Here is a 15,441-nt window from a genome sequence, read left to right as displayed (position 1 = left end):
CCTTCTCAGCTAAATGGCTCCATTGTGTCGGTGCCCCTCAGTGCAGGGCTGCCTTTATGTGAGTTTTATTCTATTAGTTTGTATGTCTGAGTTGTGTGTTAGATTTCTTCTTCCTCTCCCTCCCCCTTCTTCTCTACCACTTGCCAATAACCATTAAAGGGCTCTCCATTGTTATTACATAGTACTTGCAGCATCTGAACTCATTAAGGGGTTTGTTTTTCCCAGTGCCTCTGGTTTGCCCACACACGTCTCCTTAGATATAAACTGGGTCCCTGAACAAGAACTTTACCTACTGTTAGGCCCCAATGCTAGAACTCGAGTCAATTAGGGGAACTCAACGTCCTCCTAGCAGGGGCTCACTTTACACAAAGCAATTCCTGAAGAGAACAATCTTGATTGAATGATAAGGTCAGAAGGCAAACTAGAGAATTAAGAGAGTGAGAGGAAAGGAATTGGAGGCACCCAATGCAGACAGCCTTTGTGATGAGTCCAGCCATGAAAACAAAGAGAAATATAGTTATCAGGGATCAGGTGTGGGGTTTTTGAGGATGGGGGAGACATGAGCATGTTTGTAGGCAGTAAGAAAGCAGCCAGTAAACAAAGAGAGATTCAAGATAAGTGAGAGAGGAGAGGTGACAGAGGGATCAATCTTGTTGGTCAGTTGTTGCCTTCGTTCTCAAAGAGGATCAAAATGACATAATTACGTTAGAGTCAAGTTTCAGTGTGTCCTACTGTGGCTGATCAGACCAATATGAGTTCGGAATGTTCTACCACAGGTAGAGCACAAATAGTCCATACGAATATTTTGGGTGGCTTCTCTAAATTTGTGTATCTTGCATTTCTTTTGAGCCACTTCAATTCTGCTCCGCTCACAGAGCACAGCACCTTCTCTGATAAAGGCATGCCACGCTGGGTGGTCCTGTGCCAGTGTCTCCCATGTCACACAATCAATTCCAAAGTTCTTAAGAGAGACCTTGAGAGTATGCCAAAAGAGGACAAGCTTGTAATTCTGGGTGACTTCAGTGCTACATTAGGCCCAGACTACCAGACACGGCAGAGAGTCCTTGAAAGGAATGGAGTTGGAAACAGTAACAGCAATGGTCACTTACTATTGAAGACTCGTACGTCTCATGACCTTCTCATCACAAACGTTGTCTTCGGCTTGCCTAAATGCGATAAAACTTCGTGGATGCACCCTTGCAGCAAACACTGGCATTTAATAGACTTACATGATTGTAAGCAGAAAAGACAGACAAGATGTGAAAGTAAGGAAGGCAATGTGTGGTGAGTACAGCACTGCATTTGCTCATCTGGGTCAGAACCCTAGCAAACGTCAGATTGATTTGACAAGAATGATGGGGAAATTCAGAAGCTGCTAAATGAAAAAAACGGGAACTCCACAGGATCAATCTGGTAGAGAAAAAAAAGGATTGAATGGTATCACTAGTAGATAAAGAGTGGTTTTGACTTGCATGGAGGGTGGAGAGTAGAAGGAGAAGGTGAATAGTAACTAGGGATGTAGTTCTCACCAAAAATCATTTCTTGGGTAGATCCATCTGCATACTTCAAAAAAATGGGGGTGCTAAAGTCAGAGACTGAGTACTTAAGAATGTTCAGTTTTCATCATAGTATTTAGAGTCATTTACATATTTAGTTCCTTTACAAAGAGTCACAATTTTCTATTAGTGCCATTCACTAACCATTTAAGACAGGAAGAAAAAGGGAAAAAGCAGGCTTTTAAAATTGATTCTATGGCAAGAGGCTCAACATGATAAATTCTTAATAAACTTGATGAGATAAGATATGAATGAGACTCTGTTTACAGGAGGTCTTTCCAGTTCTTCCTCCCTACTTTCCATCTACTCTGCATATACCTTGCTCAACTGAGTCCTTAATAGTGCAAATAATAAATCTAGTCAAGTGGAACTGCACTTAGAAGTTACAATTATGTAAAGTATGGTAACTTTCCAGACCAATGGAAATATGCAATAAGAAACTGAATAATAATACCACTTCATGGCATTCAATATTTGTACTAACAGGAACCTATCTGTATGTGCTTAGAAATTTAATGGTGTTGATTCCATTAAAATGTGAACTCCTTGAGGGCAAGAGCTATGTTCTAGTCTTTCTTTGTTGGTCCCCAGTCCTCAACAGAAGGCTTAGTACATAGCAAGTTCTTAATTTATGTTTGTAGACCGATTTTGGGCTTGTCCAAAGGTGCTAAGTGAACATGAGGAGATCCTGAAATCCCCTCTACAGGTCCCTGTGCCAACTGAAATTGATAGAAAAATCCATAGAGGTAGTAGCAGTAGCACAGGAGTTGGAATACAACCCAGAAGCAGTCTGGAGATGGACATGCCCAAGCAGTGACTCGGTGGGCAATGCAACATCTGGAAAGATAGGGCAGCAGACAACTGGTTGCAGTGGAGTTTGGCAAGAAGCCAATACAGCAACTAACAACTTTCCCCAACTTGGGGCCTGAGAAGTGCAGAAGAGCACCAGCAGCAGCAGGATGGCACGGCCCAGCAGCTGATGACTCAGCCACCAGAATACCGTATCCTAAAAGGAACTTCGTGAGCACTACATAAAGGGAAAAAAGGACTTCTTGGACAAGAATTGGGAGGTAGCCCAACACATATACTTCACTACTTTATTATACTTTTATTATTATGTTTATCATACTTATTTAATTTATATATTTACATTGTATATATGTAATATAAATATGTATTTGTTTATATATATATATGTATATATACACACACTTATTATATTTACTATACTTTAAATATGAGTTCACAGTCCCCAGGGATCTTGTGTGTCTAAGAGGTGAGCATGTCTCTCGTTTGGGGGAAATGGTATGTACCAATAGTTTTGGCTATGCCATCTCAGTAAATTTTGCTAAAAGCTAATTGAGAGCTTTTTTTGGTGGGGGCCTAGAGGCAATCTCACTATACATCCTAGGTTATATAATAGAATTAGGAAAGAGTAGTAATCAGCTGCCCTGTGGGATCCCCAACCTGTAACTGTGAAAGACTAGGTGGGTAACTACAGATTGGGTGATACACAACAGTGTGATTGGTTCTACGGGCATTATTAGCCTCATAGTACAGGAGAGAAAATGGAAATTCAAAAAAAAATTAATTCACCTATGATCACACACAGCCACTAAGTGCCAGAGGCAGAACTTCAACTCAGGTCTTTCCTGACCCTGCAGTCAACACCTGTTCCACTCTACTATGCTCTCTCATCTAAAATTTTGCTCCTTGGGGTTTAAAAAAAAAAAAAAAGGCCAAATGTTTCTGTGGGAATTGAAAACAGACCCCAAAGATATCAACTTATTATTACAGTTCTGCTCCAAGGAATATTTAATCTCCTTGGCCAATTTTAATTTTTATTTAAATATTTTATTTTTGTATCAATTTTGTTTCCAAATATATCCATTTCCCTCCATCCCCTATCCAGCAAGCCTTTCCTTATAACAGAGTAAAAAAGGAACTTAAAAAAAAGTTAGTTTAGAAAAACTAACCAACATATAACCCAGTCTTATAGCATGTGCAATATTCCACATATTCAGTTCTTCAGGTTTTGCATAATATTTATCTTTGAAAGAATGTGAAAAAATAAATAAATTTTGCTTAAGCATGGAAAAAAAAAAAGAATATGGTATAGCAGAATGAGTACTGGTACGGAGTTTGAATGGAGAAGGGAATGGCAAACCACTCCAGTATCTTTGCCAAGACAACCCCAAATGGAGTCATGAAGAGTTGGATTCCAGTTGTATCCAAGTGGAATGATTAAACAAGAGTTGGCAAATATGAAGTCAAATCCTGAGTCTGACATTACTAATTGGGAGATCCTTGTGAAAATCACTGTTTAGCTCTGTAAGGTGCCAAGACAGGGGAGGATATCAGGGCTGCCCTGGCTCATTGCTGAGGACAACTGCATCTGGGCTAAGCTAATCATCTGTTAAGCATGTCTCCAGATGCTGCACTGTCCTGGACACATTCATTTCCAGGTTGCTGCTGGGTCATCTTCTAACTACTGTGGCTACTATTACCACCTCTGGTGGACTCTGCTACCACTTCCAATTGCCAATAAGACCTGTGATGAGACCTCAGGATTTCCTGAACTCAGTTTCCTAGTTAAGCTTCTCCTAACCTTTAAAATGGGGCCAATAATAATTGAACAATCTACCAAGTAGATTCTCCTCTAATAGGGCTGTTGTGGGGAAAGTACTATATAAACATGAGTTATTATGATTACTTTAGTGAAGGTGGAAGTCCAATACTTTTATACATTAATACTTCTATACGTTAGCTATCAATCGAACAAACCATTTTTTTTTCAAGTTGGAACCCATTACCATGTTTTCCCATAAAAGCGTTTTTATGTCCCCCCTCCCCAAGCAAAATATGAGCTCCTTGATACCTTAAAAACTAAGCTGAAAACTCGATAAAACTTGGGACATGAATTTGCCAATATGTAATGCAAAAGTGTAAGTGGACTATTACTTTTTTTAGTTTTCTGCTGAGAAAGAAATTTATTTGTCTCTCCCATTTTTGCCTAGGCATAATAAGCTAAGCAACCTACAATAAACTACTTCTACAGAAATGGTAATTTTGCTTAAAGACTGCAACCTGCCTCCCCAGAATTATGACATTAAGATGATGAATCAGTGAGTTTGTGTGTAGGCTGATGACTGTCATTACTTAGCAAAAATGGAAAATCCTCTTCTACTATACCAAAAGCTCTACCCTGGATTTCTATTTGTGTGGTATGTTTTTTGATGGATTTGGAGGGGGAAAGAGGGGTAGGAGGGGAATAAGAGAAAATTGTTAGCAATAATAGCATATTTGTGTGGCACTGAAAAGTTTAAAAAGTGCTTTTCAATACATTTGATAGAGAATCCCTTCAATGGACAAGTTCACGGACCTCAGGTTAAAAATCCCTGCCTATGACTAAGCCTGGCAGGAGAGTAGGAACATAAATGTTTATTGAGTTGAATCTGCATTGCATACCTCCAACATTCCCCTCCCCTCTCATTCCAATCAATAACCTCAGGCACCTAAGGAGCCCAGAAATGGGAAACATAAATCTGTCCTCTGCCCCCTAACATCTCAATCGTTTCCCACTAGGCAAAGAGGCAACAGCTGCATACCTCGGAGCTTTGGGCCTGAGTCAGTAGAGCCAATCACTATCCCAAAGCTTTGGACGTTGCTCTAACCTTCTAGAGGCTGTTTACCTTGACAAAGTACTGCAGAAAGAGTGTTAATTTTTAACCAGACAAGGATTTTCAGTTTACATGCTAATTTCAGAAACTAACCCCCTAAGAGCATGTACTTCCTACCACTGTAGTGACTGAGTGTAGTCAGAGAGCACTGTTCTTGGAGCCTGGACACCCTCGGCCCTTGATTTGTATCATGCCTCTAGCTTGGTGACCTTAGGAAAGTCATTAACCTCTTTGGATCAGACTCAGTTTCATATTCTATAAACCTAGGATAACAACAACTACCTCTCAGCGTTGTTGTAAAGCTAAAATGAGAAAATGCGTGTGAAGCATTTTGTAAATTATTATTAGGGAGGCAGAACAATACAGCGAAAAGAACACTGGTTCTGGAACCAGATGACCTAGGTTTACATCTCACCTCTGATGCTTATTACTGTATGATCTTGGGTAATTCATTTAACGGCCCTGGGCCTCAGTCTCTCATAAGTAAAACGAACAAGTCTGACCAAACGGTCTCTTAGGTCCCTCGCAGCTCTCTAACTATGTACCTATAAAAATTAGTATGCGCATGAAGGAGACTGAAACTGAGGCTGAGAGGGCTTAAGGTGACTTGCCTATGGTCTGACAACTGGTAGGTGTGTCAATTCCGCTACTTTTTTTCTACTATACTCAGCAAATAATTTTGTCCTTTACCAGTAAACTAATAAACAAATCATCTTAATTCTTTGTATTCCCAAAACTTTGTCTTTATAGGGATGAACAATAATAAACACATCCTATACACAGGAATAAATCTTGTTCAAAAAATAAAATCCATCTTACTTAAGAAAATAAAAATTCCAAACTCTTCAAACAGCAGTGGGGAGGTGAGAGGGGTGGGTGGGAAGAGACCGAGACCGAGCATTTATTAAGCACTTACCAGGTTCCAGGCATTATGCCAAGTGCTGTGTGTACAAATACAAGTAAGACAACCCATGCCCTCGTGGAGCTTACATTCTAATAGAGCAATTTACAGCACAACCAGGAGTCAGGAAGACTAAGATAACAGCTAGTCCCTTAATGCCCCAGGTCACCAAGGCAACAAATAACAGATCTTTGGAAGAAGAGAGCTATTATTCACTCATTCGTGCACACTCTATATAAGACTATTCGGAAGTCACAGTTTCATCTGAGAATAATACAACTTACTATCTCACAGGGGTTTTTGTTTTGTTTCTTCGAGTTTTTTTTTTTTAAAGTAAGTACTCTGTAAACTGAAATCGCCAGTATAAATGAATTATTATGCTGCTATGTGCATCGCAAACAGTAAGCAGTCAATAAATGCTTATTCTTTAGTTCCCACTTAGGACAATGGCCCAAATTCCCCAAAGGTGCAGGAGAGCCCTCACCTTCACCACTCGAGGTTTTTCTGTTTGCTTCAAGTTTTTCCGTGTTCTGGGAGCCTTTGGAATGGGGAGGTGGGGGGAGGGGCAGAATGGAGCCGGGGAGAGTACGGGGGCGGGGAGTTGGAGAGAATGGGGGAAGGACAGGAACTTCGGGCCCTTTAAATTGATCTAATTTTAAATGGGAGCCCAAAGCCCCCAACCGAGCAGGAGGCATACAAGGTTCAACAAGGGACTCTCCTTTTCCGGCTAACACACGCAGCCCGGGGGACGAGGCGGTCTGGGGTGGGGGGGGAGGGGGAGGGAAGAAGAAGGGGGGGGCGCGAGGAGGTTCAAGTTCTAGATCAGGAGAATGGCCGCGTTCTCCGCCCCAGCCTCCTCGCACCCCGCGCCCCTCGGGCCCCTCCGTGGCCCCCGAGCCCCGCAGGGCCCGCTCACAGCTGCGGCGGCCCGGAGAGGCGACGCCAGCCCGGCCCTGTCCTCCCGTCCCCGGCGCAGCCAGGGCAAAGAGGCCAGCCTTACCCGCCGAGGAGGGAGGCCGACAGCCCAAAGGGCTCCAGGCGCCCACAGACGCCCCGCCCGCAGCGCCATTACTTCTGGTGACAAAACTTACAAACACGGACAAACACGTTTGCGGGCCGAGGGCGACCGGAGGCGGGTTAAAAGGGGAGAGGCGGGGCCGGGCGGAGCGTGACTTTGCTCCGAAACCCCGGGGCCGGAGCTCTTGCCTCCTGCTCCAGGTCACTCGTTTTTTTCTTTCCCCCTCACTTTCCAGCCAGTTTTGCCTTTTCACGGTCGCACCCCCGAGGAAAGGGAGAAGGTGGAAGCACGTTTCTATCCGTGCCTCTCTCCTGACACGTGGGGTTTGCCAAATACAAAGATTGGGCTGTATTGAACTTGCTTGCGTGGTGCTAATTAGACAATTAACTGATAAACTACTGGTGGTGCTCGGTTCTGAGTTCTTCTCGTGTACCTCAAAAGTAACGTTAGTACACATTGCAGAAAGTACACGGTTACAGCTTTAGTGCTGGAAGCGACCTGACTTTGACTGGTCAATTAATCCTGTAAATTTTTAAGGTAGGAAGGTCAGTTCCCTGGAGATGAACTGACTTGCTCTTAGTCCTGACCCAGAACTTTACCCACAGCATCCCACTATGTAACAAGACATCAGCATTGAAGAAAACCTGCCAGGTCTCCTGTAGTCTTTCAATTTAATAAACATTTATGAAGGACACGCCCTAAATGGCGTCTTCTAAAGACGCTTCCCCGGGGAGGGGTTGCAAACAAACACGTCCACAAAAATCAGGAGGAAGAGCTTGCGAGTAACTGGCGAAAGGCATCTTTTGGAGGAAGCTCGGGATCCGAGGAGCATTTTGTTGGCTTTTCGTACGACACCCAGGCCACTACCACGGAACGAATGGCTGTTTTACATCGAGTTCAGGCTTTGCTGCTTTTAATTCTGGCTTTGCTTTAGCTTTTAAGAACTAAAGCACAAGTAATGACTACAGAAGCTCCCAGCTGCCTCCAGGATTGAAACTAAAATCCTGCTTGGCATTCAAAGCCCTTCACAACCCCTCTACCTTTCCAGCCTTCTTACACCTTATCGCCCACCAAGTGTTCCAGTGACCACTGGCCTCCTGGCTCTTGTTCCTGGAATAAGACACTCCAGCTTTCAGCTCTTAGCATTTTCTCTGTCTCCCATGCCTGGAATGCTCTCCTCCTTCCTCATCTGCCTACTGCTTCCCCTGGCTTTCTTTTAACACCCAACTAAAATCTACCACTCTTTATTCACCATCCAAGCTACTTGTGGTAATTGATGAGGTTGGGATCTGGACCCCAAAAAGAAAAAACTCTGGATTTCCCCTCCCCCCAGGCTATAATCCCATCAGATGGCCTTTTGTTATCACCTAAACCCTATCTCCCAATTCCGTTACCCCTAATTTAGCCTAGCCCTCCATTGTCTTACCTCCCTATGGCTCCAGGCCACTTCCCACAGTCAAACTCCATTCTCCCTTAGTCACGTGGATCAGGTCCTAGGTTCTATTCACCTAAGTTTACTGGCCACTCCCATCCAGATCTTCCTTAGACCCCTCCTCCAGTCACCTCAAATTGCTTGGCCCCTCCTAGATCCCACCTACAGTCTTTCTGTGTATAAGGTTCATCTTGTCTCCATTAAGGTGCTCAGATTCTTATAATCTAGCCAATAGCTCACTAATGTTCAGATTCCTTAAGAGTCTGGCCAATATGGAGGATGTTCTAGTAAACCTTGTCTTTTGCTGAAAGAAGGCTTGGGTAGAATTCTTTTAGGCAGGACCTGTGTGTGGTGATCTTGGGGTCCCAGCACCCCTAACCCCCTGAACCTCAACAGTAATGAAGTATATATTTAAATAAAACCATAAGTAAATGCAGCAGTAACATAATGATGCATCAGAAAGGCGATAAAAGACTGGATCTGGGATTCCACTTTTAGCATTACAGGTTTTCAACTTCCCCGGAACTTAAAAATTTTAGAGAATTGTCTGAAACACTGAGAGGTTAAATGGCTTGTCCAGGATTAAAGAGCTGGGATGGGTCAGACGTGAGACTTCAAGCAGTCCTTCCTAGCTTCAGCATAGTCTTTCTCTCCGCTAAAAGAGGCTGCCTCTCCTCAGCTTTATTCTTAGATGGCAGGCGCAAGTTCAGCTTATTACCCAGCCTGTTTTTTAAACCTTTCTAATTTGTTTATAAGGACCTTCCAGATTTTGTGCTGGGGTTGCCCTGGCCTCAGAACCCAGAGTTGCCTTCCACATAGGAGGTGTGGATGACAACTTTAATGGAGGTTTTTTACTCCTACTTCCCCAATATTTCTGAAGGGAGTGATCCTGGCATAATTAGTGCTTAATCAGCAGGTTCTAGGGTATAAAGTTTCTTCAGGTACACAGTGCAAAACATAGTTGGTACAACTGACTTTATGAGGAACCCTGTCTTGAGTTAATACATATTAAATATTTTTAAATACTAAAAAATATACAATGATCATTAGCAAACTAGAGATGGTGATAAAAAGATTCTAAATATCACACTATGCTTCTAAAACTAGTACAATTAGGATCCAAGATTGAGAGTTTTAAAAGGCTTAGAGGCCATTCTAGTTCAATCTTTTCATTTTATAGATGAAGACCTTAAAAGCTAAGAGTCAAGCAGCTGTTAATGTGTCAGATTTGGGGTTCAAATATAGGTTTAGGAGTGATATAATTTTAATTTATTGTTCAGCAGTTTTATTTATTGAAATAGAATTTAACTTTACACCTAAATAACTCCATCTTGGTTTTAAGTAATTACATTACTGCTGTAGCTTGACAAGTAAACCCAATATTTATAACCATGTGTATCTGAAGAGACATGTCCAGAAAGTCAGGAAAAGGAAAGGGAGGGGAATGAAGGCAGACAGGACTGGACAACTTCACAAAATGAAGGCTCCAGGCAGTACTTTGAGATATATGTAATGGACTTGCTGGGTCAAAGAGTATGCCCAATTAATAACTTTTGGTATTCCAGCAACATCTAAAAAAAAAGGGAAAAGAATTGAACTATAACAGAAAAGGGAGATATCTTGGAGTCTTTGATTCTAAGGCATCTCAGAACAAAAGACCCAGGTTGAGAGAAGTCCCAAGAAAATGTCATGACTCCCTGCTGGGGCCTGCTGTCCTGACTGTCCAAAATTGCCGTTTTGTGAGGATAGCCAGCCAAGCTCACTTCACTCCCAGTTGAACTCACCTTGCCCTTGTCCAGATTTCACCCATATTCACTTTCCTTTGCCCTTCGGGAGCTAGTTAGTCTACACTTCAAGACTGATTTTTTTTTTTGCCCAGTATTACTTCATAAGATTTAGAACTATGGGACTAGAAGGGACTTTAAAATGCCATTTAATTCCCAACCCCTCCCCAATTTACAGATTAAAATCTTGATGCCCTTTGAGGGAAAGTGATTTTCCAAAGAAAAAGCATTATTTTATAGAGCTAGAACAAATAACAAAATTAATCTGGAAGAACAAAAGGAGGGACTAAATGGGGAATAAAAGGAGGGGTGGGGGCGGGGAGGAAGCAGCCTATAATTTCCAGATTTCAAACTATATTACAAAGCTGTAATCATGAAAACAAACTGGTACTGCTGAGAAACAGACTGGTGGATCAGTGAAATCGATTACTTACATAATACACAGTAGTAAAAGACCTTGGTAATTTAATGTTTGACAAACCCAAAGAGTTTTTTTTTCCTCTTTTTCTTTAAAATAAATTATGTGAGATGATGCTCTAGAAAGGAGCAGGAGAGGGTTACTTGTAAGAAATTCTGATGATGTAGAAAACAATACTCCTTTCTACATCAGCTTGCTACTACATTATTGGGGGAGGAGCAGAGGGAAGGACTTTTTTTGTCATTGTATCATCTGGGTCTTGGCACATAGTGATGCTGAACTCACTAATTTTCTAATTGAGAATTATCCAATTGAATCTCTTCAAGTGTCCTTCAAGTATGCACATATGAGAAATATACAGGGTAAATTGGAGCTAATGTCATAAGGAAGGCCCTAGCATGAAGGAAATGAGATTTCAGCTGAATTTTCTGGGAAGCCAAGGAATCCAGAAGGTAGAGTTGAGGACATAGCATTAACTCTCTATGACTTAGTGGACTTGAAGTCAATGATACCTGAAGATAACATAATCTCTTATGCTGGCCACTCCTCTTTTGTTGTCCCTTCAATCTGGAAGATTTGGGTTCAAATCTACACTCTGATATTCATTCATTCATTTATTTGATCATTCATTCAACAAGCACTAGGGAACATCTATAATATGCCAGGCATCTTGTTGGATTCTGGGGATACAAAGACAACCCCCCCCAAAAAAATCCTATCCTTCAAGGAGCTTACATTTATTGGGAGAAAACAATATACACACAGGACATTAAATACAAAATAGATACAAGTAATTTCTGGTAGAAGAGTGTTTGTATATTTATATATAACTGGGTGGATCTGGGTAGCTTTCCTGCAGAAGATGCAAGTGAGTATCAAAGAAAGCCAAGGAATCCATGAAGAAAAGGTGAGGACTGAGTATTTTCCAGGCATGGAGGGAAAGGAAGGGAAGGGGTGAGGTGGGGAGGGGAGAATGAACAGCCTGTGTGAAGATACAGAAACAGGAGATAGATTGTCCTGTAAAGGAAACAGCAAATAGGCCAGTTTGGCTGGAATGTAGAATGTGTGAAGGAGAGTAATATCCAGTAATCCTGAAAAAATAAACTGGAGTCAGGTTGTGAAGGGATTTAAAAGCCAAATGGGAGTTTTAATTTTCTCATAGATACTAGATGGGAACATCTTGATTAGGAAAGAGATATGGTCAAAACTATGCTTTGGAATCATTACTTTAGCAGGTTTATGGAAAGTGAATTGGAGATAATATTGCCTGTGATACTTACCCCAAGGGGGTGGTTAAGGCTTAAATGAAATAATCTGTGTAAAGTTCTTTGCAAACTTTAAATTACCATAAAAATATCAATAATTGTTATTTTTGTTCTTTGCTCAGGTTTATGATATATATCTCAGCCACCAATTTTCTCAGGGCATTATATGTAAATTGTATTTATTAGCATTAGAAATCTATATAGGTCAGAAAGTTGTCCAAAAGACAGTATTGTGACACCTGAGAGAACAACTGAGACAGTAGTTGGTCAAGAGATGTTTAACTTGCAATGCAAATTGCACAGAGAGAGATGATATCTCCGAGCACCAACTAAAATTCAGTTTTTCTATAAGGTTTCTTTTATACAGAAGAGCAACAAAAAAAATAAATCAGAGGAAATGCTTGCTTTATTCTGATTGGCTACACCAGCAAAATATAGAAATAAATGGTAGTGAAGAGGTGTAGAGGTTTCAGGGTGCTGGGACCCCCCAGATCACGACGCAGGCTTGCCTGAAAGAATTCAACCCAAATCTTCTTCCAGCCAGAGAAATAGTTTCTTAAAGATAAATCACATATAGGCCAGGTGACTCCAGTGAGGACAAGCGGGCATGAGAGTCTCAGCCTCTGGGCTTGAATGATTCTCAGCAGCTGAATAAGGGCTGGGGGCTAAGGTGGTCAGGTGATTCCCCGGAGGATAGGCAGGCATGAGAAAACCTCAGCCTCTGGGCTTGAGAGATTCCCAGGGTTTGAATGCAGGCTAAGTTAAATCTTAAGTACAGAAAGACTGTGGGAGGGATCTAGGAGTGGCCAAGTAGTTTGGAGTGACTGGAGGAGGGGTCTAAGGAGATCTGGATGTGAGTGGCTAGTAAGCTGGGGTGAACAGAACTCCTGGGTCCTGGACCTCATGGCACCTAGCTAGGATTAAGGGTGGGAAATGGCCAGGGGCCACAGGAAAGAAAACAATGGAAGGGAGATTGGCTGTAGCCACAATTCTAGGCCAGTTGAAGGGGGAAGGTGGTTGAGAAAAAGGGTCCAGGTGAGAGTTCCATTTGGAAGGTCTGAGAGATTGAACAGACAATGAGAGTAGATAATGAAGGGAACTGAAAAGTAGAAGTTTGCTTTCAAAGGGAGATAAAGAGAGCTTTCAAAGGGAAATGAGGCAGTTTCTAAAACTTTAAGGTTTTCCTGGGACCAGTAGACAAACTGAAGCCAGGTTCTTTTTAGGGCCAGGGGCAATAATAATAAGATTAAAAGGCAAGGCCGAGGCTTTGGAAGGGAGGTAAGGGGAATCTAAAAATCTAAGAGTTTTCAAACTGGATGGTGGGTACATAACCCTGTCAGTAGCAGAAGGAAAAAAAAACTCTCACCATTAAGAAAGATAGGCATTAAAAAGATATATGTATTTTTTGGACATGGCGTATATAAGAATTTGTTTTGCTGGACTATACATGTGTGTAATAGGGGTTTTGTTTTTCTTTTCTCAAATGTGAGAGGGAAAGGAAAAGGTAGATGGGAGAGAAGACAAATCTTCACTTGAAAAAGATTAATTAAAACAACATAAATTATATAGGGTAGAAACAAGTAACTTCTGCTAATGAGACATTGCATAAATAGGATGTGTTATATAGTGTATTATTTTGTTACTTTACCAAGAACCTCATCATCCTGTAAGACTGAATCAGCCTTGGTACTCACGTCTCATCAGTATCCTTTGCCCCTCTGACTGGAGGATGGGAGTGGCCCAGTCCACTCAGATCTTCCATTTAACAAGGGCCAGAAGGCCAGCTATCTCCTGCCTGGTTGCATTCATTTTACTTGGACACAAAAACCAAAAACAGTCCCACTGGGTACCCTCTCCTACCCTTCTTTTTAGCTTCCTTTTGTATGTTTTCTTCCCCAGAAAGATTGTAAGCTTCTTAGGGCAGGGACCATCTTTCTTTTTTGTGATTGTATCTCCAGTTTAGCATAGTACCAGACACATAATAGGCAATTTAAAAGTGTTAATTAACTGAAATTATCTGATAATAATTAACTCATTTTAAGCCTTGGGGGCAATAGAATGGCTTCTAAATTCCAGGTGGTTCCCTACTCTTTGACTTTAAAGAGTTTTTTAGACTGGCTAGGAAGGCAACAAACATTTATTAAGTACTTACTGTGTACCAGCCACCCTGCTAAACAGTGGGAATACAAATACAAGCAAAAAGACAGTCTCTGCTCTAATGGAATTTATAATCTAATAAAGGAGGACAACACATAAATAGAAATGAAAAGCTAGAGGGACAGGGGAAGGTACCAGCTGGGGCAAGGTTGCCAAACCCAGAAGCACAGCTGAGAGGGGACAATCAGTAGGAATTCAGTCACAATTGATGTAGGCCCCCAGTTAGGAAATTCCTAATATTTTTGCAGAGGTTGGGTTATCTACCTAACTTTACTTAATCTCTGACTTCTTCATAATTGAGGCAAAATTCATTTCACTAGAAACTTTTGAGTATAATAATGTCTGTGGATAGACAGGCATTGAGAAGGGAAGTTGGGGAAAAACAGAAAGATAAAGCATTCATTAAGCACTTACTATGTGCCAAGTCCTGTGCACTGAGGATGAGTATACAAGAAAAACAAGATGGTGTCTACTCTCAAAGAATCTATATTCTAATGGGGAAATGAAACATAAAGTGGGGGTGGGGAGCTGGAGCCAAAAAACTAGGATTCCCTAAGTATACCATCACATCATCTGCAGAGTGATAGTTTTGTTTCTTCATTGCCTATTTTTATTCCTTCGATTTCTTTTTCTTGTCTTATTGCTATAGCTAGTGTTTCTAGTACAATATTGAATAATAGTGGTGACATCCTTGCTTCACTTCACCTCTTATTAGGATCTGACCTTCTAAGTTTATCCCTATTAATGTTTGCTCTTGGTTTTAGATAGATATTACTTATAATTTCAAGAAAGGCTCCATTTATTCCTATACTTTCTAGTGTTTTTAATAGGAATGAGTGATATATTTTGTCAAAGGCTTTTTCTGCATCTATTGATATAATCATGATTTTTGTTGATTTTGTTATTGATATGGTCAATTATGCTTACATTTTTCTTATTGAACTAGCCCTGCATTCCTGGTATAAAATTCCACCTGGATATAATGTATGATCTTTCAAGCTTCTCCTTTTCATTTTTTTTAGCCTCAGAGCAGCAGGGCCTCTACAGTTGCTAAGCAATAGACAGAAACAACAATTTCAATTTTCATCTCAGCTCTGGCATAATATCTCGAAGTGTTCTTGGTCACACACATCACTCCTGCAGGATTTATCCCAATCTAAAAAGCAGAGCTACCAACATTAAAACTCTTTTTTGGAGAAATTCATCATAGGACCACAGATCCTAGCAGGA

The 15,441-nt window shown here is 41.2% G+C and overlaps 1 protein-coding gene across 1 annotated transcript in view; it reads right to left on the bottom strand.

Moving 5' to 3' along the window:
• The window catches only part of DECR1 (2,4-dienoyl-CoA reductase 1), a 64,713-nt gene extending 57,432 nt beyond the window's left edge, over positions 1-7,281 (bottom strand). Inside the window, exon 1 of the mRNA XM_027847095.1 lies at positions 7,138-7,281. Within this exon, the coding sequence (XP_027702896.1) occupies positions 7,138-7,206 (69 nt within the window). The 5' untranslated portion in view covers positions 7,207-7,281. The remainder of the gene's footprint in view (positions 1-7,137) is intronic.
• Between the last annotated feature and the right edge of the window lie 8,160 nt (positions 7,282-15,441).

This window comes from Vombatus ursinus, unplaced genomic scaffold (genome assembly GCF_900497805.2).
Source record: "Vombatus ursinus unplaced genomic scaffold, bare-nosed wombat genome assembly UNPS02000577.1, whole genome shotgun sequence".
Taxonomy (NCBI): Eukaryota; Metazoa; Chordata; class Mammalia; order Diprotodontia; family Vombatidae; genus Vombatus; species Vombatus ursinus.
Note: the sequence above shows the minus strand (reverse complement) of the source record. Positions and strands in the feature narration are given on the sequence as shown.